The sequence below is a fragment of the Leiobunum rupestre genome, chromosome 8 (assembly GCF_980474605.1).
Source record: "Leiobunum rupestre chromosome 8, qqLeiRupe1.1.hap1, whole genome shotgun sequence".
Taxonomy (NCBI): Eukaryota; Metazoa; Arthropoda; class Arachnida; order Opiliones; family Sclerosomatidae; genus Leiobunum; species Leiobunum rupestre.
In genome coordinates, this window is record NC_143391.1 from 18,705,906 (window position 1) to 18,731,575 (window position 25,670).

At 39.6% G+C, this 25,670-nt stretch overlaps 2 protein-coding genes across 2 annotated transcripts; one reads left to right on the top strand and one right to left on the bottom strand.

Annotated features, from left to right (window-relative positions):
• The first annotated feature begins 5,975 nt into the window (after positions 1–5,975).
• On the top strand, positions 5,976–11,766 carry Ire1 (serine/threonine-protein kinase/endoribonuclease Ire1). Its single transcript, XM_090155155.1, has 17 exons — positions 5,976–6,113; positions 6,662–6,770; positions 6,858–6,894; positions 6,971–7,131; positions 7,195–7,320; positions 7,392–7,496; positions 7,555–7,614; positions 7,680–7,866; positions 8,112–8,193; positions 8,263–8,428; positions 8,493–8,875; positions 8,951–9,108; positions 9,165–9,454; positions 9,527–9,720; positions 9,782–10,075; positions 10,141–10,332; positions 10,398–11,766. The coding sequence occupies exons 1-17, from the start codon at positions 6,027–6,029 to the stop codon at positions 10,968–10,970; spliced, it is 3,204 nt and encodes a 1,067-aa protein (XP_090011281.1). The 5' UTR covers positions 5,976–6,026; the 3' UTR covers positions 10,971–11,766.
• Positions 11,767–12,509: 743 nt separating this feature from the next.
• Positions 12,510–22,290, bottom strand: LOC149932609 (globin-like). The gene is made up of 3 exons (XM_090155156.1): positions 21,972–22,290; positions 13,003–13,228; positions 12,510–12,863 (listed from the first exon to the last, which is right to left on the bottom strand). The coding sequence occupies exons 1-3, from the start codon at positions 22,148–22,150 to the stop codon at positions 12,711–12,713; spliced, it is 558 nt and encodes a 185-aa protein (XP_090011282.1). The 5' UTR covers positions 22,151–22,290; the 3' UTR covers positions 12,510–12,710.
• Between the last annotated feature and the right edge of the window lie 3,380 nt (positions 22,291–25,670).

Genomic DNA, 25,670 nt, shown 5'->3' on the forward strand with positions numbered 1-25,670 from the left:
AAGATGGAGTCAAATTTTCGCGATTTACCGCTAAAACCCATTTTCCTAGTAATTCTCAGAGGAAATCTTAGTGTAAAAAAATCTCTTATTTCGAGATTATTATAAAATATTTACTATAATATTACATACTTATGAAATGAGAATTTTATTTCGTTCCCAGATCTCTCTTTACAATGTGAAAAAGCGCAGTTTTTAACCATTTTTGCGGATATGCTTTTCGACACAAAAATTTAAACACTAAAACACCGCCGCTGCGCACGACGTGATGCGCAGTGGATCGCCTTTTTTTTCCTCTTCGAAATTCGCATCGTGGCCATTGCGACAATGTTTAATGCGTTTGTCAGATGGCGCGTACATCGCGATTCCACCCTAATGTCAGCCTTCTAGTTCACCTGTTTCCCTTGGGATTGGCGGAAAGGGCAGTGCTTCTACTCTAATTTCTATTTCTATGTTCACACCATGAGCATCAGATACAAAATAAAACAAATGGAAAATTAAAATACGCGGCAAATCGAATAACCCAACAAAAGGGAACGATAAATAATAGTCCGAAGAAATTTATCAAGTCCGAACAGCGTTTCCAAGTATATCGCAAGTGGCGGAAATAAGGTCGGAAAATCCGTCATGGACCGCTTTCAACACACCCAAAGATAATATAACTACGTACCCTAGATTCAAAATCACGGCGTTTCTCGAGTTCGGGGTGAGAGACCCGTCAGTGTAAATAACCGTCGCGTCTTTGGCGTAGATGTCGAGCGTCGCGAGGAACATCTGTCGTAGCGCGTCCGAGCAGAGGTCACCGTTGCGAGTAGTTAGCCAACGGGAGATGACCGTCACCTTGGGAGGTTCCCAAGGAGGAGTGGACGTGGGAGTAAGATAACCCATGGAGGCATGAAAGAGCCAGGAGAGATTGTGTTCCCTATCCAAGTTCCACGCCCGGAGCAGAAAAGGAAGCCGATCCGGGGCGAAGCGATGTTCGATGACCTCCAGTTGAGCCAGGTTGTCCCGCAGAAGAGCGGGATAAAAGGCCGGGGTAGCCGCTGCGCCACATGGAGCAAGTGTATGAAGGTCCAAAAGAGTGCGACGAAAACTCAGTGGTGGAATTGCGGCCTCAGCTTCCATCAGGACAGCCTGGAGCGAATTAGGTGGGTGTACAAAAGCCTTAGCACGCCCCTACTGGCACCCCAACCGGTCGCTGAGACAGTACGCAGAAGATTGAGGCGCTTGAGTGAAGACGAGGCTAGAGCCTCGACGTGAGGCTTCCATGAGAGTCTGTCGTCGAAAATACCACCAAGGTACCTATACGAGTGGACTTTGGTTAAGGGAGTGCCATCGAGACTGAGAGTGAGATCGCCTGGGATGTTAGTCGCTTTTGAGAAAAGCATAAACTGGCACTTGAGTCGCTGAAAGTTGAGACCCTAGCGTGCACCGTACTCTGCGATGTGATCAAGCGATTGCTGCATGGAGCCGTATAAGGCATGAAGGGCTTGGCCACAGACCCAGGCTGCAATATCGTCGGCGTTTTCCCCTTGGAAAACATGTCTCTGGCATAGTTGAGGAATCCCGTCCAACATTACAGTGAAGAGGAATGGGCTGATCGAGCTGCCCTGAGGAACGCCTCTCATGACGAGGTAAGTGTCTGAGAGCGCACCATTGACCCTGACCTGATAGGTCCTATCCTTGAGGAAGACTTCCACCCAACGAAGAAGATTGCCGGTAAGACCCCGGCGTTGGAGTTTGTAGAGCAGCGCCTGATGGTGAACACTGCCAAAAGCGTCTTTCAGATCTAAGAAGACCGCAAGGCAGTGATTGTTCGTAGCAAGAGCACCTTGGGCTGCCATAGCAAGGCGGATCGCATTGTCGGTCGCTCGACGCCCACGTCTAAAACCAGTCTGCCTAGAACCAGCTTCTCGTAAATTTTGCCGAGATTAGGAAGCAGAGATATAGTGTGGTAAGACGCGGCATCGGGGAGGGCTTCCCAGGCTTCAGAATGGGATGCAAGACAGCATGTTTCCAACGAGAAGGCATGATGCCCTCCGCCCAAAGGCTGTTATAGAGCGCTAGGAGTGCCGTTCGGAAAGCCGGAGTCGAGTTCTTTATGATGAGGTTGGAGACGTTGTCCTTCCCCGGGGAGGTGTTGCCGGAGAGGACCTCGTATAACTCCGCTTCCGAGAAAGGGACATTGTATCTCACCGGTGGCTGCTCCAAAAGTGGTTCAGGCTGCTATTTTTGTTCTGGGCCGAGCGTTGGCTGAGGATGGGTATCCGCTCTAACAGACTGCGCGAGGCACTCTGCGACTTGGGCTTGATCCGTTTCCACCTTGTCTCCTTTGTTCAACGTAATGAGCTTCCGTGGACGCGTACCAGTCTTGAACCACCGAACTTGAGACCAGACCTGAGTCAAAGGAGTGTGAGCATGTAGTTTATTGCAATAAGTTCTCCAACTGTTACGCTTCGTCTCTCTAGTTAGTTTTTTGAAAAGGGCCCTTTCACGTTTGTAAGCGACCTGATCCAACGACTCGAGCGTTGCGCCCTGCGTCGAGCCGCTTTGACAGTCTTGGCCTGCTCAGAGCATGTGGCATCCCACCAAGGAGGCTGGCGGGGGCCTGCGGAACCACTTCCCCACTTAACCGGAATCGTTGCCAGGGCCGCTTGAAATATAATAGTTTCAGCCGACTGAGTTGTCAAGGGGGTCGGTTGATAGGGAGTCATCCAAAAGAATGCAAAAGCGTTTCCAGTCAGCCGCAGGGTAGTGCCAGTGACCTGGGCCAGTATGACCGCTATTTGCTTGAGATGGAACGCCCATGTGAATCGGGAGGTGTTCACTGGTGCCTGCGAGTATGACCAACCAAGGGAGATGGATAGCCAGGTCGGTACTCGCAAAAGCAAGATCTAGAGCACCATCAGGACCCTTAGTTGGGCGACGAGTAGACTCACCGCTGTTGAGGAGGACCAGATTGTCGTGGTCTTCCAGCCAAGTCTGGACGAGGCGGCCCTGTACGTTAGTCTTGTAGCTGCCCCAGAGAATGTTATGGGCATTGAAATCGCCTAAGATTAAGACGGAGAGAAGGTCGAAAAACGTCTTAGTGGCTTTACTCTGAGGATCATAGATGTTGAAGAGGGTGAACCATCCAACGGAGGAGTGAATCTTCAAGGCTAGAGATTCCACACCGACACAGGCTGGAGAGGGTAGACGGACTACCGGAAGAGACTTGTCGACGAGAGTCGCAACACCACCACGAACTCCGGAAGGCGAAGGTCGATGGACTACCCTGTCCGCACGAAAGGGTTCATAACAGCCGAAATGAAGATTGACTGTATCCGTTGGAGAGAGAAAAGTTTCTTGAAGCGCGATAATAGTGGGGTGTAAGTCACCTAGAAGGTCAATGAGATCCGGTAATCGAGATCGAACGCCGTTGACATTCCACTGGAGGACGCTAATCATCTCCAGTGGGATGTGAAGTGAAGGCATACTGAGTGGTAGAGCCCTGACCATGAGGGGACAATTTGCTGTTGAACTTGTCCACAAATCCGGCGGTAAGAGAAGCCGCAAGGGATTTCAAGACCGACCGTTTGTCCTGGGTGCCCTGGATCTTTATTCTTTTCGTATGTTTCCACAACGGCGGCCACAATGTGCGCCACCATCAAAGAAATATCAGCAGCCGAAAAAAGACCCAGAGGCGCGGCCATCTGTACCTCTGGAGTGGACGCAGCCGATGGTGGTGGCCTGCGAGGGGTTTTACTCCTGTGGCGTGACACTACGTGGGCGTATGACTTTTGACGGACGATTGCTCGTGCCTCTCAGAAGGAGACATCCTCTGTGCGGCAGAAAAGGGCACTCTGAAGACTTAGAGCTTGTTAATTCGTAACTGGCGATAACTGGGAGAGCTAAATTTAGGTAACTAGCCGACTGAAAAACCTATTACCTTTGCGACTTCAGATATTGTCGTGTGAATTTTGAAATAAAAACTACTTGTTTGCGAACTTTATTTGATTTTATTTAATTTTGCTATTTTTAATTTACGTTGCCCATTTGGGGCTTACTAACAACTTTTCTCCATTTGGGAGTAACAATTTCCTGCCTCCTTCCGAGGTTTCTAAATTTCATCTGTCTTAATTGACAAAGATTTCCAACGGTTCCCTTCGAGAGAGGGGGAAGCGATGGAGATTTCTTAGAATAGTCACGAAGCTCCGACCTTGAAGGTCAGAGTTCGGCCTTGTTACGTTTGGGACAATAGGTGCCCGGTACGATATCCACTTCTCTCGAAGAAAACCGTTTTACAACAGGATGGGACGGAATTTCCCTCCCGCAACATTCTTTTAGCTCTATTTCTCCGAATGTGGCCTACTTTCAAATTTACCCTTAAAGGGAATAGAGCATGGTTACAAGAATTTACAATACAATTTCATTTAATCAATTACAGTTATACAGTTAATTTAATTTCAAGAACGCCAAGTTTTAATTACATATAGGAAAGAATTAATAAACAAAACAAACAAATATACACTTATTTTCTATCTTTTTAACAGAGCTGTGGGCGCCTTTACAGTTGACACAATATGCCGTCGCTTCACACCTCTGAGTAGGATCATAGACGTGATCCTTTCCATATGTGGCGCAGATCTCGTGAGCCACCTGGGTTCTGCAAGCTGAAGCAATGTGCCCGTAGTGCCGGCACTTGTAACATTGTAGTGGACGAGGGGTGTAATCTAGAACCCCAAAAGCCATGCCATACATGAAGATTTTCCTCGGAACGGATTCCTTGGGAAAGCCGATAAGAAACGTATTGGAACGACCACCGAGACGGCGGACCGACTTGACCGCTTGCTGACTGGAGTGTAAGGCCTCCTCAATGTCCGCTTTGGTAATGTCCGTTGGGACATGAATAATCCGCCGTAGAGCCACTTCCGATGCTGTCTGGGATCCCGCCACTCCAAATTTGAAATCGCCGAAAGCGGTCGCTGATTTGATAGCCGCAGCCTGCTCCTCTGTTTTCGGGAAGACCAGCAGGTCCCCCTGAGGGAGGGGCTGAAAAGTGACCCCTTCGCCGAAAGCACCAACGGTATACACGTAAAGTTGTTTTGTACCCAGGCTTGAGAATTTCTCACCTTCTAAAGACGGCTTCAGGTGGAGGGGGGGGAGACCCCGGCGACGGGGTGCCCTGGGCGTCGAAAAGTCCTGGTATTCGCGGTGGGTGGGGCCACGTACGTAGGAATGTTCCCCAACGCTCGGCGAACGCGAACGCTTGGCGCGGTTGATCGGCCGGCCGCGGCGATCCACGGTGATGTAGCCGGAAGAGTCACCTTCGGCCATCTCCATACCTTGAGAAACGCCGGCAAATTCCGAGGAAGAAGCCATAGTCCCGAAAGCGGGCGATTAAAATAAGACGGGGAAAGCTAAAAAACTAGGCAGGATAGGGACTGGGAAAGCTAAGACAAAAGAAGCTAGGCCAAATAGGCTTAGAAAAAAAAAGAACTAGGGAAGGTAAAAAAAAAGACGGAGGCAAAGAAGACACGTCCTTCCGCACCGGCTATATTACAATCCCTCACAAAATCTAGGAATGGAACATTCATACTCCTAGACAAAATAATTCAAAAATATCTTTATTTTCTCGCCAGATGGCTCTGTTTCATCATACGAGGAAAATGGGAACAGCGCCATCCCTTTTCATAAGCAGGAAAAACAAGAGTCAAGCAAGTCTGAAAACCCCTATTTGAGAAAAACCAGTTTTAAGTTCGAAATCTAGCATAATAACAATGATAATCAAATAATGCAAATTGATAAAAATAGAGTTAAAATATACATTGAAAATTTTGTACTAAGTCACCTTAATTTAAAAACACTCAAGGATTCTTATTTTGAATTTCTTTCAATAGTCACGTATCTCGACTTACTTGACTTTTGCTCTCAGGTAGCGCGTAGCCAATGTATCATGTTATTGACAATTTGACATGTGTTTCGTCATGTTAGCGAATTGTAATCATATCGAAACAATTTATAAGTGTAGCTAATCTTATAAAAATTAAATGGATCCATTAACATTTATCAAAAAAAGCGCTTTAACTTTAATTTTTTCTTCATTACTTATCGGTATATGTTTAAATGAAACGTTGGTAAGAAGTGTTTTTAATTCCTCAGTAAGACTTGGTCTAATGCTCTTTCCAGCAGCACTGAATAACATTTAGATCCATTTATAAATTGTCAGCATAACAGCTAATCAGACTATTATTAAACCTACGTTTGATATTTGTGTATCATATACAATTAAATAAATCATTGTAATATGTCCCCTTCCATTTTTATATCAACAAGAGAAATGGTGATTGTGATAATGGTCTTCATTACATTACACCCCCTAAGACCATAAGAATTTAAGAAATACATCTATATACAAATGCCCATTTTTTAAATTGTCACAGTATTTATTGCATAAAAAATAGTACAAGTAATATTATACACATCCTTTCCTTGAATTTTGATTAGAAAAAAATACTTTTTCTATCACATACCAAAATTTTATAGTTTTAAATTCACAAGCAGTATATCCCCGAAATTTTAACATTACAAGATAATAATAGTAATAAATTAGTAGCCAAAAAAAAGTCGCAACGCCATAGTGCATTTAAAGAATCCCTAGAAAATTCAATTTCTTGATTTTCAGCAACAAAATCTTGAAGTCTTAGAACATACAGTTTTAGTTTCCACATTAGATGGTGCACTTTATGCAGTGCACAAAAACACTGGAGCTATAAAATGGGCTCTCAAAGAAGGTAGTAATTGTACTATTCTTTAAATATTTAATATGGGACAGAATCAGTTCAGTAAATTAATCAATTTTATTGTACAAAACTATATAGATCCAGTTTTAAAAGTGCCCTTTGATCCTGGACAGAGGTACATTAATAATTAAAACTTTCTTATAATTTTTTAGATGAAGTTTGTATTATAAATTTGTTTCTACTTTGTATAGCCAAACGTTTTTACCTGATCCAAAGGACGGGAGTTTATATGCTTATAGTAGTGTAGGTGCTAAGAAGGGACAAAAGGGTGCTTTAAAAAAATTGCCCTTTACCATACCTGAACTTGTGGCTGCTTCACCTTGTAAAAGTAGCGATGGAATTCTTTATACAGGTAGAAACGTTTCCGTATGACCAAGTGTAATATTTTGCAATATATAATAATTGGAATTTCTAGGTAAAAAAATTGATACCTGGTTTGCCATTGACCCGGCTACTGGCTCCAAAGTGGAGAAACTTTCTTTACATAGTTCAGACAAAATATGCCCTGCATCTGTTAATTCCATTTTTATTGGTAGAACAGGTAGAATAAATTTCCTTAGATAATGACAATCAATTGCAATGGGATCTGAAATTTATCTCCACACTTTTTAGAGTATCATATAACAATGTATGATAGTAAAACAAGAACCAAAACATGGAATGTTACATTCTTTGATTATTCATCTCACAGAAATCATGAAGCAAGCCAAGATTATAGTATGAACTGCCTGTTATGAATTTCCACAAACAACGAACTTATGACGACTTTTTTTAGATTTAGCTCATTTCACCTCCAGTTCAACAGGTCGAATTTTGACTATTGATAAATTATCTGGTAATAAAGAATGAAATTTTGTAGGAAACCTTGGCCATGTATAAAGAATTAGGTGATTTTTTTAGGCCAATTAGTTTGGGATCTAGACTATGGAGCTCCAGTTGTAGGCATGTATTTGTTGGAAAATGAAGGTTTACGAAGGCTATCAATAACCAGCGTAGATCCTGAAACGTTAAATCATCTCACGAGTAGAGTTTCCTCTCAGGATTGGAAGAACAGACTTCTAGAACCTGATCAAGAAACTAAACTTTAGTACGATTTAATTTAACTTCAATATGAAACTTTCTTTGTTTGGCATCTAAGCATGCTCCAAATTTGAGGTTCAGTTGCTTGTGTGTGTAAGTTAGTTGAACACTTTTGGCCTGACCCCGAGCAGTTTACAGTCAATTTTGAATGTAAGAAGTTGGTAGTGATGTAGCTCCAGACAGCATAGAGCAGGAAAATAGTTTTCACCTTTTAAAGCTCATTGTACTTAAAAAAAATTTATTGTTTTATAGTCCAGCTTTGTATATTGGTGAATATGAGCATGGACCATACGCTCTGCCTTCTTTAGTGGATGAAAATCAACCGGTTTTAAAGGTGCGCCATTTTTCCCATCGTCTAATGTTATATGCCTTCAAATTATTTTCATTTAACTTGAATTTCTAGCCATGGAGTCAATTACTTTTAGAAGGCCCAAAAGAAGACACTGTTAAATCTGAAATTGATAAAGAAAATTCAAATACAGAGCCCTCCACTAATATTCCTGTTGTTTCTAAAAATGGATCAGAAGATTCCAAGGAAAAAGAGCCAGAAAAAAATGTTCTCATACTTGGTATTGAGGAAGCTACTCTGAAATGTACCTTCTCACATAATTTCCAATTTTAATTTTTTTTCAGGTTATTACGAAGTACCTCAGTATTCCACATTCAACATTAATCCAAGGCCTCAAATAGCCGGAGTGATAGATCCTCCCCCTTTGGTGAAACCAACAGATTCAGAATTGAGATTAAAGGATTTGGAAAGAAACTCTAGTTTGAAGGCTGAAGATAATTATAATTCATCTTCCCCTAGCGCTAATGAATCAATTACGGAACCATATTCATTCCCCAACGAAAACCAGAAAAAGGGAAGTGTTTACTCCAGAGACTTCAACAAAAGCAAATACATTTCAATCCCTCATACCTCCGTGAACATTGTAACTGATATATCCGGAGTTTCAGTGATACTTTTTGTGCTTCTGACTATTCTTTTAGTTTGCGTTATATATCTCTACCCTCAGGTATTATTACGCTGTCCTCTTAAATTTTCTTCCACTGGAAGTTGAGCTTTAACTGGTTTTTAATATAACTTTTAGGCCAAAGAATACCAAAGAACGTCACGTAGTGGAAACTCGACATTTGGTAATGTGTCTGTTTTGGAAGGGTTACCCGAAGGAAATTATAAAATTGGCAAGATATTGTTTAATTCCTCTGATGTTCTTGGTCATGGTTGCGAAGGAACGTTTGTTTTTAAGTATGTTTATATAAGATAGTTATCTTATTTTATATTAAACACACGAACACTTGCAGAGGAAAATTTGATAATCGTGATGCTGCGATAAAAAGAATTTTACCAGAATGCTTTGTGTTAGCAAATCGTGAAGTGGAATTGCTTAGGGAGTCTGATCATCACCCCAATGTGATTCGGTATTTCTGTATGGAAGAAGACCATCAGTTCCGATACATTGCCCTAGAGTTGTGTGTTGCCACGTTGAAAGACTACGTTGAAAATTCCCAGTTTGATAGACGCAATTTAGATCCTATGCTTTTGCTAGAACAAGCCACCTCTGGAGTGGCTCATTTGCATTCCCTTAAAATTGGTAAGCAATCAACTTATAGCTATCATACAGGTGTTCTTAATATTTATAAATCCAAGTTCATTATGGTAATAGTTCACCGTGACATTAAACCTCAAAATGTCCTGATATCCGTGCCAAATTCTGCAGGAGAAATAAAAGCTATGATTTCGGATTTTGGCCTTTGTAAAAAATTGGCGCAAGGAAGAGTTTCCTTTTCCAGGAGATCAGGAGCAACTGGAACGGAAGGCTGGATTGCTCCAGAAATGATGACCGGAGAGAGTAGAACTGTAAGTATCTCTATAGCCTGGTATATGAAAAAATCAAATTTACAAATCATGCCTGTTTCAGACATGTGCTGTCGATATTTTTTCTCTTGGTTGTGTCTTTTACTACGTAATATCTGGGGGGAAACATCCTTTCGGAGACTCTCTGAGACAACAATCTAATATTATGAATGGAGAGTACAAACTAAATCACTTTGATGAGGGTTTAGATTTAAATGGAATTGGTGACATTTATTGCATCGAGCGCTCTCTCATTTCTCAAATGCTCGAAAGAAAGCCAGAAGAGAGACCTACTACTTTTATAGTTCAAAAACACCCCATCTTTTGGTCAAAGGAAAAACAATTAATTTTTTTCCAGGTGATTAATATTTTTGGTTTTTAAGGTGGGTGGATGGCTTACTGAAATGACTTGTTTTTGCGTAGGATGTCAGTGATAGAATAGAAAAAGAACCTCCAGATAGTCCCATTGTACAGTTGTTAGAGAAGGGTGGTTTTTGCGTTGTAAGAGGAGACTGGCGTATTTGCATCACCGAAGAGCTGCAAGCTGATCTTCGCAAGTTTAGAACCTATAAAGGTCATTCAGTTCGAGATTTGCTTAGAGCAATGAGGAATAAGGTAAGTACCTTTTTTAATTTTTGAAAACACATACTAACAATTTAAAATGTGGTACTGGTTTTCAGAAACACCATTATCAAGAGCTACCGCAAGAGGTTCAAATATCCTTGGGTCATTTGCCTGAAGGATTTCTTACTTATTTCACCTCGCGGTTTCCCCACTTATTACTACATACTTACTTAGCCTTACAAAGTTACAAATCAGAGTCCCTTCTTTCCCGATATTACGACAAAGACTCTGTATTAGTTGTGAAAACTGTTTTTGCCAGTTTTATCAAAAGTTTTCGTGAAAAACTCTCAAAAAATGAGAGCTCCTATTGGCTTCCCAGAAAAATTTCAAAGCCAAAGACTCCAGATAATGGCACAAAATCTAAAGAAAGCAAAGTGTCCAAGACTGAGGACAATAATTCTCATGTTCCTAATGATCCAGAGCTCAATAAGCAAGAAAACAACCTTGCGCAACAGAGTGTTCTGTTCAGTGAGGCTGATAATATGTGTGAAAAAGATGCAGTCAATGACTGTGATCAACCTTTATTGGCCAAGAAAAAATGTCGTAAAAGGAATTACAAAAAAACGTCCCCTAAAAAGGCGTCCGAGTTACTGAATGAGCTTAAAATTTCAGAGATAGCAGTGGAATAGTTTTTTTTGTGGGGGGTACTTTGGGTTGGTGCAATGATATTCAGCATTTCTTTCTTCCATTGCGTTTTTATATTTTGGTGTATCTGGGGGTTGTATGAAGGGAAAGGAGAATCCAGTATTGTACTATTTATAGTAGATAAATGAGTGTGGGATTGGAATTATGTAAAACCTTTGTAATAATGGAGCTTGTTTCACTTAGTTGCCTTGAGCTAGAAAACTACATAGGGTATTTTTCCTTTTATTTAATAAAAGCTTGCATGTGTCCTGCATTACTGCAAAATAAATTCCTCGAGTGTTTTGTAGTTCCCATCCTTAGCCTACAAAGTGGAACAAGCTCCCTCATTTCAAGTTATTCAAATTATAAATTTTTTCCTAAGTCAAGAAATGATTCAGTGAAATATTTTAAAGATTTTATTTATTTACTAAAGTTAAAAAGTTATGGAAAATTTTAATGTGGACTTAAGAAGCCATCTGTTTTTGGTTTAATGTCACCTGGTTTTCCTTTTGAAGAAGGAGATATAAATTACAGTTTTTAAAGTAGAGGTTTTATGGTATTGACTTACCAAAACCACTTAGGCATACTCCCCCGAAATAATACACACACTATATTATTCTTTCACTATGATTTACATCCTGAAAAATTTCATTTATTTCATTTACAAGGTAATTGTATTCTTGTACCCTTATACTTTTTATTAGACATTCCACCAGTTTTTCCAAATGGTAGTTTTTTACTACAAAGTTGTAAATATATCTGTACATATATATCTTAAAACAAAGACCATTGTATAGTGTTGATATGAGTTGTTTTCTTTCATCACAGTTAGTGAAGTAAGAAATTTAAATACATTTAGAAAGATTGACTTCTAGTTAAGTGTAATATAAATTCCGTCAATAATTAATTTATTCATACACTTTTTATGGCGAAGAATGAACATGATATTTAAAACGTTTAATTTTGAGTTTAAACACTTATTTAAAGAGAAGATTCAAAAAGTACAATAAAAGAGTTTTATTTAATAATCTCAAAAACAGACAATTTGTACGTTTCTCTATAATAGCTCAAGCTCAGTAATACGTGCTATCTTTAAAAAAATATGACCAGATTACGATTTATTATCGTGTTTAATTTATTTGGGAGGGCGCCTTTTGGAGATCTTTACGCAACCACTTGTTTTAACACCATGGTAGTTTTTCTAGTAGTTCCAATACTGCATTAGAGTAAATTATTAGTAGGAAGTTTCTCGTAACTTCTTTTGAGAGCGGAAGCGAGTAATCGTGAATTTGACCCGAATAATTTAGGGTTAACTGCCACATTTAAACGATGATTGTCTATAAAACGTAAATATAAATACAAATTTTACAGTACACGTGTCAATTAGACGTTTAATAAATAAGCATTGAGGTACACCAAAACAATTCATTTTACTTTTGTCTTATCGTTTTTTTAATGTAATTACCCTGGTTACCCGATAAGGCGGGGGAGAGGGGCTATGAATAAAGAGACTGGAAACATGGACTAATTAGTCCATGCTGGAAAGGACTTAAGATCATAATGACCTAATCCAAACTATAGTTGTTTTTCGGATAAAAACTAAATTAAAATCATTAAAACGTGTATATTCATAGAAAAATAAGGCACATTAATCAGTGTGCTTCCGTCTGCAAGATAATCTATTCTGTTTTCAATTCAATAAATTTCCCCATTCTGATTTCCCGGAAAGAAATAAAACGGTAAGTTCATTCTATTTGCCCCTTTTTAGCCTTTTCGAGACCTTCTCCGATGATGGAATTTACCGCGTGAAGAACCTTAGTCCATCCTTCAGCCGCGACTGGCGTTATTTTGCCGCCAAATCGTTCCGCCATGAAATCCAAAATCACCTTCGCTAGATTCTGAAACGTAAGTTCAAATTTATTTTACGGAAGTGCGTTTAGAAAGGCTTTTCGCTATATCAATGAACATTAAATTGAAACCCGCTGAAACAACATTACGCAACAATGCTAGAGACGATTATCCGGTTCGTGGTCATACCTCGAATTGTTGAACGACAATTCCTCTTCCGTAGTGATTCTTGGCCGTTTTGAGTAACATTTCTTTCAGACACGCAATGTCGTCCAAATTGTCGACGAAAGACGTGATTGCGTAAAGTACAGCTGCCGCGTGCGCGTGGACTCTAGGGTTGGTCGCCAGCTGATCGAGGGGCACGGTCGCGAAACCCTTGAAATGTTTCTGGTACTCGGGATGCGTCTTGAAAAATCTGCGGGGTGAAAAAAAAAGACTTTTAATTACGCGTAGTCTAGCAATTAGATTTCGAAATGTCTCTGCCGGGCGCTAATTGTTTGATATTTCTATGTTAATGTTTCGTTGCCGCATTCCTCCCGAAAGGATGCTTATTGTAATTCTAGACCTACCAAGAAGATTGTTGCTTATCGCTGTTCCAAAAAAGTTGGTTTCGCTTTACGAGTGTTAATTAAACAAACATGAGACTATTTATACTAAAGTATAACTAGATGTCACGGACATTTAAGTACACACATTTCTCCCGATGTATTAAATATATTTTAAATATTAATTTATTAAATTTGAATTTGAAGAAATTGTCAATCATCTTGTACCCAAGAGGAATTTTATCAAAAATGGATTTTTTGAGTTACCTGTTTTTGGAAATAAGGTAACGAAACGCAAACACCATTTAAAAAAAGTATGTAGATCTAAAATCTGCCGGGAGTAGTGGCTCACTCCTGTAATCCCAGGCGTCCGGGAGGCAGAGTTTGTGGATGGTCGTGTGAGGATGACTACCAATTCCCCAACGGGTGGTCGGAATACTTCCGCCACGGGTGTCCCCACCCCTGTCCCCACGTATCCCCCCGTTGGCGTGGCCGTTACACATATCTCGCCCTGATTAATCAGATGGTGTTTCGCCGGGCTCGCGGTCTTCTCAGACTCTATCAGCCCTTTCTTCCTTGAATAAAAAAAAAAAGATCTAAAATCTAAAATCGCCAAAAATCACCAAGATGAAAAAAATTAACAACTTGTGGGCTCCCAACCCGAAAATGAATATTGGGCTATTGAGGATCTGATATTTTCTGTCGATTGACATATCATTGACCATTCTAGACCTAATTATTGAAGAGTTATGTAAGATTCGGCGGCGGCTACGCCGTACGTGATCTTAGTACAAGTGCGTTGTCGCCAGGCATAAATAACTAATATAATGCAATTTTTAATATGAGATCGAGCACTTAACATATAATAGCGCAATCAGTGTTAATCAAAGTTGGCCGTCATCAAGCTATTAGCATTTTTTTTTGTAAAACCTATTCGATTGAATAGACCTTGAAAAATGTTCGCAAATATTCATTTTTACACACAATCCGGAAGTGGGGCATTTGCTCATTTTAGTGATTTTTGGCGATTTTCGCCTTAAAATGTACCTACTTTCATTAAATTAAGAGCGACTTGGTTGAATATTATATTTTTAGGTAGTACTGAACATTTCTGAACTACATTTTCGGTTGCATTAAGAAATTTTAATTTTACATGAGATTTCTGGTCAATTCGCGGGACCCCACATCTCGTTCGCGTTTCGCTACCTTATTACCAAAAAAAGGTAACTCGAAAAGTTCGTTTTGTCTAAAAATTAATTTAAATTAACGTGTTCACGTTTCGCTACTTTATTTCCAAAACCAGGAGTTAATGTACAAGATGATTGGAAATTTGTTCTAGTCGAAATTTAATATTTGAAATATATTTAATACATCGGGGGGGGATTGTGAGTACTTAAATGTCAGTGACATCTTGTTCCATATCAAATAGTCGATGGACAGTGGCGTAACTAGGAACTCCGGGGCCCCCCTCGAAAAACGACTCAGGGGCTCTTTTAAATAGCACCGATTTTAATCATAAACGTTTGCCCCCCCCCCCCCGCACCGCGGGGTTTGCGGGGCGCTATTTACGCCACTGTCGATGGATATTAACGTATTGTGTGGTGCTGCTGCTGCACGGCACGGACAGCTGTTAGGTGTCTTATTGGCTATGTTATTGAGCCTTGGAGTGTTGTGGAATTACCTAGAACAGCAAAGTAAATCTTTAAAACTAAATAGTATTTGTTGTTTGATCATTTAAGAGGACCTGTTTTTTTCATTCAATAATATTCGACAAAACTATTCGTCGTTTTAAATTTGATATTCGTACACCTCTCAAATTCCTTCTCGCGCTATGAGTGAGACACGGTTGGCTATATATCACGTTTTTTCTCGGTAGATCCTAGCTTATATTTACGTTTTTATTATTTATAAGAAGTGTAATGGCATGTATGACTTATACAGCATATTGCAATTTTGTTTCGTCGACGAACAATTGGCGTATTTTCCTTAATAACAGCTCTTATATTACGGTGAATTATCCCTCGGGCGAAAAAGAGAGATTACTATTTGTAATTCCGACGTATTTTCCTAGGTCCCTAATAAAACGTTATTTGCCATTTGAACGAACCAAAAGGCTTGGACGACGTCTCATTTTTACTCTCTTAAAAGCCGATTATATGCAAAATATATCTGTATATTTTTTGGGTGGATAGGAAACAAATAGACCCAATTTCCCAAACCCTAAACGCATCTTCGTATTTGGCCAAATGAAACAAGATGTAACGGACATTTTAAATACACACAATGCCCCGATGTATTAAATATGTTTTAAATATTAAATTTAAAATTGAATCAATTTCCAATCATCTTATACTTAAAAAACCCAAGAGGAATTTTATCGAAATTGAATATTTTGAGTTACCTGGTTCTAAAAATAAGGTTGCGAAACGCGAACACGGTAATTTAAATTAATTTTTCGCCAAACCGAGTTTTTTGAGTTACCTGGTTTTTGGAAATTAGATCGCCATGTTTTTGGAGTTAGATGCCGGTATCAATTGGTACGAAATTCAAATATCACAATAGTGAGTACGCGGGTTGTGGGGTCCCTCGAATTAGCCAGAAATATCACTTAAAATTAAAATTCCTTAATGAACAAAAAACGTAGTTCAGAAATTATCAGCACTAACTAAAAATATAATTTTCAACCAAGTCAGTCTTAATTTAAAAAAGTATGTAGACAAAGTCGAAATGTACGCGTACGTTACATACCGAACGATTTCAATAGCTATCAAAAATACCCAACTTTTAAAATTGAAAAATAGATGGAAAAGGCCTTTAGGGGAATTCATCGCGGCAAGGGTTTTGAAAATTCTTGTTAACAAGTTCGGCTCACTCGCTACCGCTATTTTTTTCTCATTCTCGAAGAGTAAAAAGGCTTTCAATTTATTTTCCATCGTCGATAGGCGCCAATCCAACCCTCTCAATTTTAACGAACCCGTCCAGAAAGGCTAAATGTCAATTACGAAGCCGAGAAAGAAAAGCGCGAGAGGGCGGATTGACTGCTTTTCTCCCAAGAAGTCGAGCCAAAAGTCAAAGCGAAAATCCCTGCCATTTTTATTGAAACTAATCTTTTGCGAAGCTCTTGTATACGTGTATGGCAGAAATATATATATATATATATCTATATATATATATATATATCTATATATATATATATATATATATATATTTATGATTCGGAGAACCGTAAAAAACCTTAATAGCGGTTTTATTTTTTGCGGCATTTAAAAACGGTGCTTGAAGAACCCTTTCAAGAGAGGAACCCGCAATTTTCGAGTGTTAATGATTTCCGGTCTATTTTCGTTCGTCATTGCTTGGTCCCCTAATGCGAAAATATATAATTCCCATAAACATCCGCCTCTTGTCTCGCGTTGTTCAAACCTAAGACAGTATGTATCCCTAAAGCGACGACCAAATTATCGTATTTTTAGACCCCACCACGGTAGCTTCACGACCAACTTCCAAAGTTCGTACCGATAACAGCCCTACAATGGAATATAGTTGGCCGTACTTTGAAAACGACATATCTCACGATCATTGAGAATGCTTGAAGGTACAGTTTTCTTCGCCCCCCCCCTCTCTTTTAAAAGCCTCGGTGAGAGAGACAGCTGTAATACGGCTAAAGCTAGATGATTTCTTATCCTCTTATGGGTATATTATATCTGTTAATTATTCAATTATGTATTAATGTATACAATAAACGCCCTCACGCTTACTCGATAATAGACATAGAGAAATAAGAATTAGCTTATGAAACTCAATTTACGTCTGTCTGTTTCGCTCTAATATTTTTTGGGATATCATTGCGTTTTTCAACAGTACTAAGCACATTTTTTGAAGAAAAAAATTCAACGGGTATTCCCGAAATTCGCATCAAAATATTTTATTATATTACCAGGGCACCCCAAAACGTACTCGCAACTGCATCTCCCGGGGTGATACCTATATATATATATATATAGATAGGACCGGGAGAGCGGCACGTTAGCTTATAAGCTGGAGATTGCTTTCCAACAGAAATGAAGGACTATCCCTAGGGTACCTTATTTAGGTACCTCCGGGGGAGGGCCCGGAGGGGGGGTGTGGAATCTCCGTCGGAAAAACTAATTATGGAATTTCGAAATCCTATCTCGGAAAGCCTGCACCGTCGCTACGTATACCCGCTTGACTCTCTACCTGTACGGGGAATTGTAATATTTAGACCTTCAAAAAGCCCCATCCGCTCGGAGACTATGAAAAGGGAGTCCGTTAAAATACGCGACAGGTAGCAAATTTCAATAAAAAGCCTCTCTAAGGCTACCAAAGGGCAAATTTATAGAATAATAATGGAGGCTTTCGTCCTTGTACGATACTCGAGCTCTCGGCCGCGTTTTACTTCTACCCCTGACGCGTGGTTTTAATAGCGCTTATCTTGAATAGTCCCGCTAAATTTATCGCTGATACGATACATAGTTAGGCTTTTAACTCCAAATTTATATTCAAGATGGCAGGCTTGTTCGTGCTTTGAGAGAGTACAATAAAAACTATGAAGTTTCTAGGGTCGAATCGAGGGGCTGATCACTCCGCGTAATCGGTGTACAGAGCCGTACCTTTGACTGTACTAATGGGATTACGCGTAATCTTTGAAGTCCCTGCCTTTGGCAGTGCTAATCTAAGCGTAATCCGGTGTACAGACTTTCTAAGAGTGGTTAGCCCCTCGGGTCGAATGACTCGGTAAACTTTGGAGATAAACGTAGGACGCTAATTTCGTAGAGTAGCAGTCGTCCCACTAAAAATTGGCTAGGCCCTGCCCCTAGCCTGCTGTTTACCGCCAATTTAGAGCTAGACATTGCCTAGGACTTAATGTAAAATGTTGATAGTGGCGTGGCTTCGGAATACTTAGGGCAGATGGCAGTTATTCACCTATGGAACTTTCCTCGAGTACCCTTTAAACTATTAGCCTGCCTGAAGTTGCGAAGAGCTATCAATTCGTCCAAGCACTACTGTAGCTCGAAATAGGACGTAAACAGCTCGGGGGGCAGGCCAAAATTATTTGCCTAATAAAGTAATAGTCCCCGTTTCGATATTTTCGGATTCATAATAAATGCAATGGGGGGTGGCCTTGCATCCTGCGCAAATTTCCCAGAAATACCGGAAAATTAGACAGTTTTAGCATCTGGTGAAACTGTATAAAAGCGAAAGTCGACGTTGGCACCGAATGTCTTTTGTTGGGGGCCCTACTTGGACAAGACGCGGTTTTTCAAACTTTTATTTTACAGGTGGTGATAACTTTATTGTATGAATTGTAAATTAAGTAACGCAAAAAAATATAGACTCCCCCCCATTAACGAAGGTTAACATTTGGTTATACTCGACCCCTTAAATTACATGATGAACTTTAAAACTTTTAAATTTCTTCAAAAAATAAGCTAATTGATTTATTTGCCGTAGAACAATAATCATGCCATCGCAAATAAAAAAAAAAACAATTATTCAGTTGCTAATATACCTTGAAATAATTGTCAATTTAGGTTTCGTTAAAACATTGTGATATGTCTTCGGTCTCTCCCCTCCCCCTGTAACTTTTAGGAACGCGTGTACAAATTTCCCCTTACTGCGTTACGTCATTTTGTTCAAATTCGGGGGATAAGTAAACCTTTATCTAGCTTGAAATTTCCCAAAAGGAAAAAATTCGACGGGCTTTAGTTTTTCCATGGCAACAAAAAATGTTTTTGATAACTTAAAACCTACTTTTTCCCTATGGAAATTAACCTGGAGAAATCGCAGATTTAATGGTTTGAAAATTTTAAAAATATTAAAACATATTTAAAAAAAATTGTACATTAGGTAAATTCAGGTTAATTTGGGTAAATGCAATAAACAAATTGGGTAAATACAAGTAAATTTGCTTTATATTATTTAAAATGGTTAAAAATAGGAGTAGGCATGTACATTTTTTTAAACATAATTTATTTTTTAATATTTAAAACATTTTTGAAGGGGGGACCCAAAAAATCAGCGATTTCTCCATGTTAATTTCCATAGGGAAATGTAGATTTTAAGTAATCAAAAACATTTTTGGTTGCCATGGCAAAACTAAAGCCCGTAGAAACTTTTCCTTTTAGGAAATTTCAAGTTACATAAAGGTCTACTTATGACATACTGTTTTGGTAATGTAAATGTTTACTGGTTTTTTAACCTTTTTCCACTGATTGTTAATAATATATTCCCTATTTACCACTTGTATAAGCAATATTCGACCAAAGATAATTTAAACTCGTACCCTAGATTCGAATACTGAGAGCTTTCCCATTGACGTTTTTGTTACGAAGCGTTTACCCTTTTCCGGCACGTGACCTCAGAAAAATCGGGCTCCATCGGTTGTGGCTCGGCCAACTTCGATCACGCGCTGCCACGCTATATAGCGCGGCAGCGCGTTATCGAAATTGGCTGTGGTTGCGGTAAGGCGCAAACCATGGAGCGAATTTTTTCTCAGTTCCGGCGGGAAGTGGGTAAACGCTATCGGCAACGCGCGAGAGAGTGATTTCGAATCTAGGGTACGAGTTTAAATTATCTTTGATTCGACAAACTTGTATTAGTGGAACACTAACAATCGTTATTCATTGTCCAACATGTTTCAACAAATTTTGAAATCCGCGAGTCGCGATGGGTCAGAAATTGCAATTTTAGCGCGCGGGATTTTCGAAATCCGTCCATTTCAATACCGGTCAAACGTCGAAGAATTTTATGGAAACCCGCGAATTGTTTTCCCTCGAGTCAGTCATCGATTCGGTACGGACGCTACCGCGGTTTGTCAGGGTTCCATTCTGGTGGTTTTCGCTTTCAAAACACGCTCAGTAGAAAATGATAAGCCCCGGCAGAGGGGGACATAGTCGATCATCAAGATTTAGAAAAAGGATGTGTCTCTAAACGAGCATTACGTCATTAATCATAAAAGACATAAATGTTCCCATTGGTACTATTTTCTTCGAATTAAGAAGTTGCAAAACTCCTTATATCCTTCTTCGGACGATCGTAAAAGAAATTATACGGCTTTACTTAGCAACCGCGGTTTAAAAAATTAATTTGGCCTTATTAAACCCGTTGTAACACTCCTCATCGACGAAGTGTATTATTATCACTCAAGAGCCTGCCTTTTCCTAGTCTTAATAATCGACCGCTTTCCACAAGTTCTATCAGGCCTCCGATTGTCGAGCGATTATAATATTAACCCTGATTATAAAGCGCTCTTAAAAGTCCGACGTTAGTTTTAAACCCCCTCCTACACAGTTACACTTGACTGATAAACGCGTGTATAGAAATACGTTTGTCAAAGAACGCTATAAAAAAGAACGATATGGGAAAAAGTAAACGCTAAAAGAGATAATTTAATTTGACCTTCGTCTAAGTTATCTCGGTTATAGTTTTTCGTGTCTAAAACGAATTACTCATTGTTTCCTCCTCCGTATTCTAGAATTATATCCTAACGAAAGGGGGTTTCTCCAAACGCCAATCGTTTCCGCGAAAGATTTTTTCGCGAATAATTATCCTCTATATATATATATTTTTTTTTATTATTTTGACGGAATTAAAAGCTTATGGCGGCCGTCAATTATATATTCAAAACCGGTTAGGAGAAGATCACGAAAAAGCTTGTTATATTTTTTTCGTGGTATTACGAGCGACTTTCGCTGGTTTCCCTGTAATACACGTGACGCCTCTTTTTGAGAAAAGTGCACCATCATCCCTCGCTTCTTTTCCCTACACACCTTTTTTTGGATATTGGGGAAACAAATTCTCGGAAGAGCTTGGCTATTTTAGGGATACGAAATTTCTTTTAGTCATCTTTGGGTCGGGGCGTGGAAGAGCTGAGCCGATGCATCTTTCTTCGGCGTGTTTTATCTTCGTGCTTATGTTGATTTGCAGCTTAGGAATCGCGAATTTTCGCATATTTAAAAAAAAACGTAAGTTGGGATGTTCTTTGAACGATAAGAACTTAGACGGAGATCATAAGCACACTTCAATGAATAACCGGAAATGACGTATGGTCGCGCAGTTTTACCACATTTAATTAAAGTAAATCTTAAATGTATAATTTTGTTAACGTTGTAAAGGTTGGTTGATGCTAAGACCATAGCGAATATACATAATAAAATGTTGCTTACGCAATATCAGTATTAAATGCGCAATCGACGGAAAACCCCCACTTCGTTCTTTCCTTATTGGTGTACTACTAAGCACAAGCTAATATACATTAAAGGTACTTTCAAGGGAGAGCCGGGGGGGGGGGGTGAAGTTAATTTAATATACGTCATTCGGTCGCCGTTCGTTGCATTAACAAAGTTACACTCTGATGACGTTTTTTGAATCGACTTCCGCCCCCTCACATCTACCTTGAAAGTCCCTTTAATGTATATTAGCTTGTTATGTCATGAAAACCATTTAGATTAAATGATACTTTAATTTAAGGAAAATTCCCCATTTGCCCTACTTATTATTTAAAACTTGTCGTTTTTCGTGCAAATTGCTTGTAAATAACAAATAGCGATAACATTGATTTAAAAAATAATAATAATAATAAAAGAAAAGGCATACTTTACAAACAGGGCTATGCCGCTGGCTTTGTAGTCAGCTTGCACGAGGGCCCACGTGTCCCTTACAGCCTTTTTCTCCCTCGGAGTCAAACCAGAATCGGGGTCCGGAATGTCCAAGGATGGGTCATCTTCAGTGGGGCCCCAACTCGCACCCCAAAAGTAACTTAATATTCCTCCCATTTATTCAAAATAAACTTTCGCGTACTTGCTATTATAAATGTGAATATTAGCTAGAAAGAGCCTGAATAAAATTTAAAACCGCAACGGGATGGTCTCTTTTGAGAAACTGCTCCGAGAAAATAGCGATTGGTCTTCTTATATAGAAGATTTTCAAAGTTTTGCGGGGAAACGGAGGAGAGGAGAGTTTCAGGGTTTTTTACGATAACGGTTTTTCTACTGCGAAAGAGAGAGTGAGGAAACCTAGCGTAGTAGTTTTTCTACTGTCGCCCGCAGTGTCGTGGGGTTTTGTTTTTAAGGTTCAATTTTGATTTATTTATCCCCCTTCTTTTAGATTTTATTTTAACAATTTGATTAATTTCATTTATTTAAAGCAAATGTACTAGTATAAATTAAATCATATTAATCGAATGCGTATATAGTAAATTTCCGCCTTAATTAGTCTGATATTGCGCGATACGATATACAACATATCACACTATATAACTATTTCCGTTTTTTACTAGAAATTCTTTACATTTCGTCTGAAGTGTATTTCTTTAATGACGCAAGAGTTACTTAAAGCTAAAAATTAGTAATAGAAACTCGTTAAATTTGAGTAAGCTATCTTTCTTAACCTAAATTACTCAATACTAAAGATGGTTGGTTTTATTGAGAATAATGACTATCAATGTTTTGCTTAAGTGCAAAATATCATAACTACATATTCGGAAAATTGGGGATTTTTAGTTACAGGAATTTTTTTCTTCAAATAAAATATATTTTAATATTGGTGGATATGGTCATAAGGTCTTCACACCATTCACTCCAAGGTATATTGAAAATGGAACCGTCTTAAAAAAGTCCGCACCTGTCACCGAAAAAAAAAAAACAAAACCAACAAGTACATGAGTATCACCATAAGTCTATAATATTGGTCCATAAGTTTGTCACTTTTGGGGAATATTTTACTGAGAGCTAGTAACGGAGTGGCGTCATCACAAGAAGAAAATATCTTCCTAGCGAGGCGCTGTCAAAGGCTACGTGTGACGTGTTAGCAAGCGGACGCAAAACTGCGACGAAACCCGTAATGCAGTCTGTCTTGTGAATAGCTCTCTGTAAAGTTGTGAAGAATTGGAAGTGTCACACTTATGTAAAATATTATAAACTTATGGTATCACAATATTAGGTGGATAGCCAACTCCTATTTAATAACGGGGCGCATGTTGTAATTTGCCAGTTTCAATAACCTTACCGCCATATATCGGTTTAAAAAATTTAGCACTGAAAAAGTTAGTGCGTTATTTTATTTTGTTTTACTTTGAGTTTGGTGTAATTCTACCATTCGTACAGTATCCTTCGGGTTTTTTTGTTTTGTTTTATTTTAGTTCATTTTCAAATAGCGCGCCTGGTGTGAAGGCCCCACTATATACACCAAAAACCTGTAAACCTTTATTTCGACCCCCCCCCCCGCGTTCTCAAAATGTTTTTCTATTAAGTAACAATAACATTGACATTGTTGTTTTGATGTTATTGCTGCGTCACTTGTGACGTATCGATGATAAGGAGTAAATTCGACGAAACACCCTGTTTTTAAGTATAGACTGAACTGAACTGTTACGTATTTCGTGACGAATGAGCTACATAAAAATAAGTTCAGCAAGCGTAGCTTATTTTATGGAACGGCCTATTAGTCTCGCGCAAACGTCAGTGGCGTAGCTAAGAACTCAGAGCCCCCCCCCCCCCGCGAAAATCTCAATGGGCCCCCCGTTTTAAATTTTTTATGGTGAGCAGAGTCCCCGAAGCTAGCCCCCCCCCCCCCCCGCGCCGATGACCCTTAAAGGTTAAAGGTTTATTTTTCGATTGTACAAACGTACACCCCTTCGAAACGGAGCGGCAGCACCGACAGGAAAATGTGGGAGCACAATCATTATAAAACAAAAACAAACATTAAAAAATTAAAAAAGTAGTAAAGTGGTAAAGTGAGGAGAGGCAGACTGAAGGAGACGCGACTAGCTACAAGCACTTAAAATAATACTGGGCAATCAATTATGACTTTCTCCGGCGCCTATCAGTCTCTTTCTTCCAAATAGTCAATATATGTTTGAGCATTGGGAGATCAGTTTGGTCGCCCCTGAATCCTAGGATGTCTACCAAATCTGTTACACCATAAGTCTATAATATTGTTCCATAAGTTTGTCACATTCGTTAATAATTTACTGAGAGTTAGTAACGGAGTGACGTCATCACAAGAAGAAAATCTCCCCCTAGCGAGGCGCTGTCAAAGGCTACGTGTGACGCGTTAGCAAGCGGATGCAAAACGGTGACGAAGCCAATAATGCAGTCTGTCTTGTGAATAGCTCTCAGTAAAACCTTTGCATGTCAAGAATAGGAAGTGTCACACTTATGTAACAATATTATACACTTATGGTTACACGCCACATGAAGACGTCTTCATCTATTTCCATGTGGGGACAATACAATATAACATGAGAGAGGTCTTCAATTGGAGCATTGCATAACCTGCACATGGGTAAAGTACCCAGGAGACGACTCTGTCTTTCCCCAGTCAGTAAAGCTCCAGACCTGGCATCAAAGAGTAGGCCACTAGCCCAAGAGCCATCATAACAATCTTCCAGTTGGGGGTTGGGTTTTAACTTATACAGGGAGAGGCTAACCTTGGAATTTACTGCACTCCGCCAGATCATCTCTGCTGATTCAGTGACTTCCTTTACAACGACAGCGCCCCATTGTTGTTCATTGGTTGCGGTGTTCCGTTTGGTACCACCTCCATAAATGCGGTCAAGTTGATCAATACGCTTGAATAATCGAGTTTGGAAACCTCTTTGACGTAGGGCTCTGAAGAGTATGCCAGGCAACATAGAGTGGGGCATCAGCATTAGGCGGCCAAGATATTTAAGTTTACTCGCAGCTTCTCGATCCACCATGTCACTCCACCCCATCTCTCCCTTTATAGCCGCATTGGCAGAAAACGGGCCTGCTGAGAGTGCTGAGCGTCCCACATTTCTTTGCGTTGTATCTAGTGCTGCAACAGTTGCTTTCGATAAACTAAGCACTTCATTAGCATATGTTACAACAGGTACTGCAACAGATTTCCAAAGGGTTCTAGTGACTGTATATCTGTTATAGCTGTTTCCCGCCATGTTTCGCACTGCCCAGCTTAGTCTTGTAGCTTTGGTCAGTAGGTTCTTCTCGTGAACCTCCATGTAATTTTCCTTAGTGCAGAAGGTCACTCCAAGATAAGTATACTCATCAACAACCTCAATTTGCATATTCTGGAGTAGAAATTGCTGAGTAGGTTGGTTTGTATCGACCACTCCACGCGCTCTTGAAAATATGAGAATCTTTGATTTTTCAGCACTGAACTTTAGACCCTGAGCTATTGCAAAATCTGTGCAGTGATCCAATAAGTGTTGCAGATCTGTGGCGGAATTGGCCAGCAGCAAAATGTCGTCAGCAAATAACAGACTTAGTGTCAGCCAACTTGTCCGCCAAACCGTTAATAAAGGCGATGAAAAACACT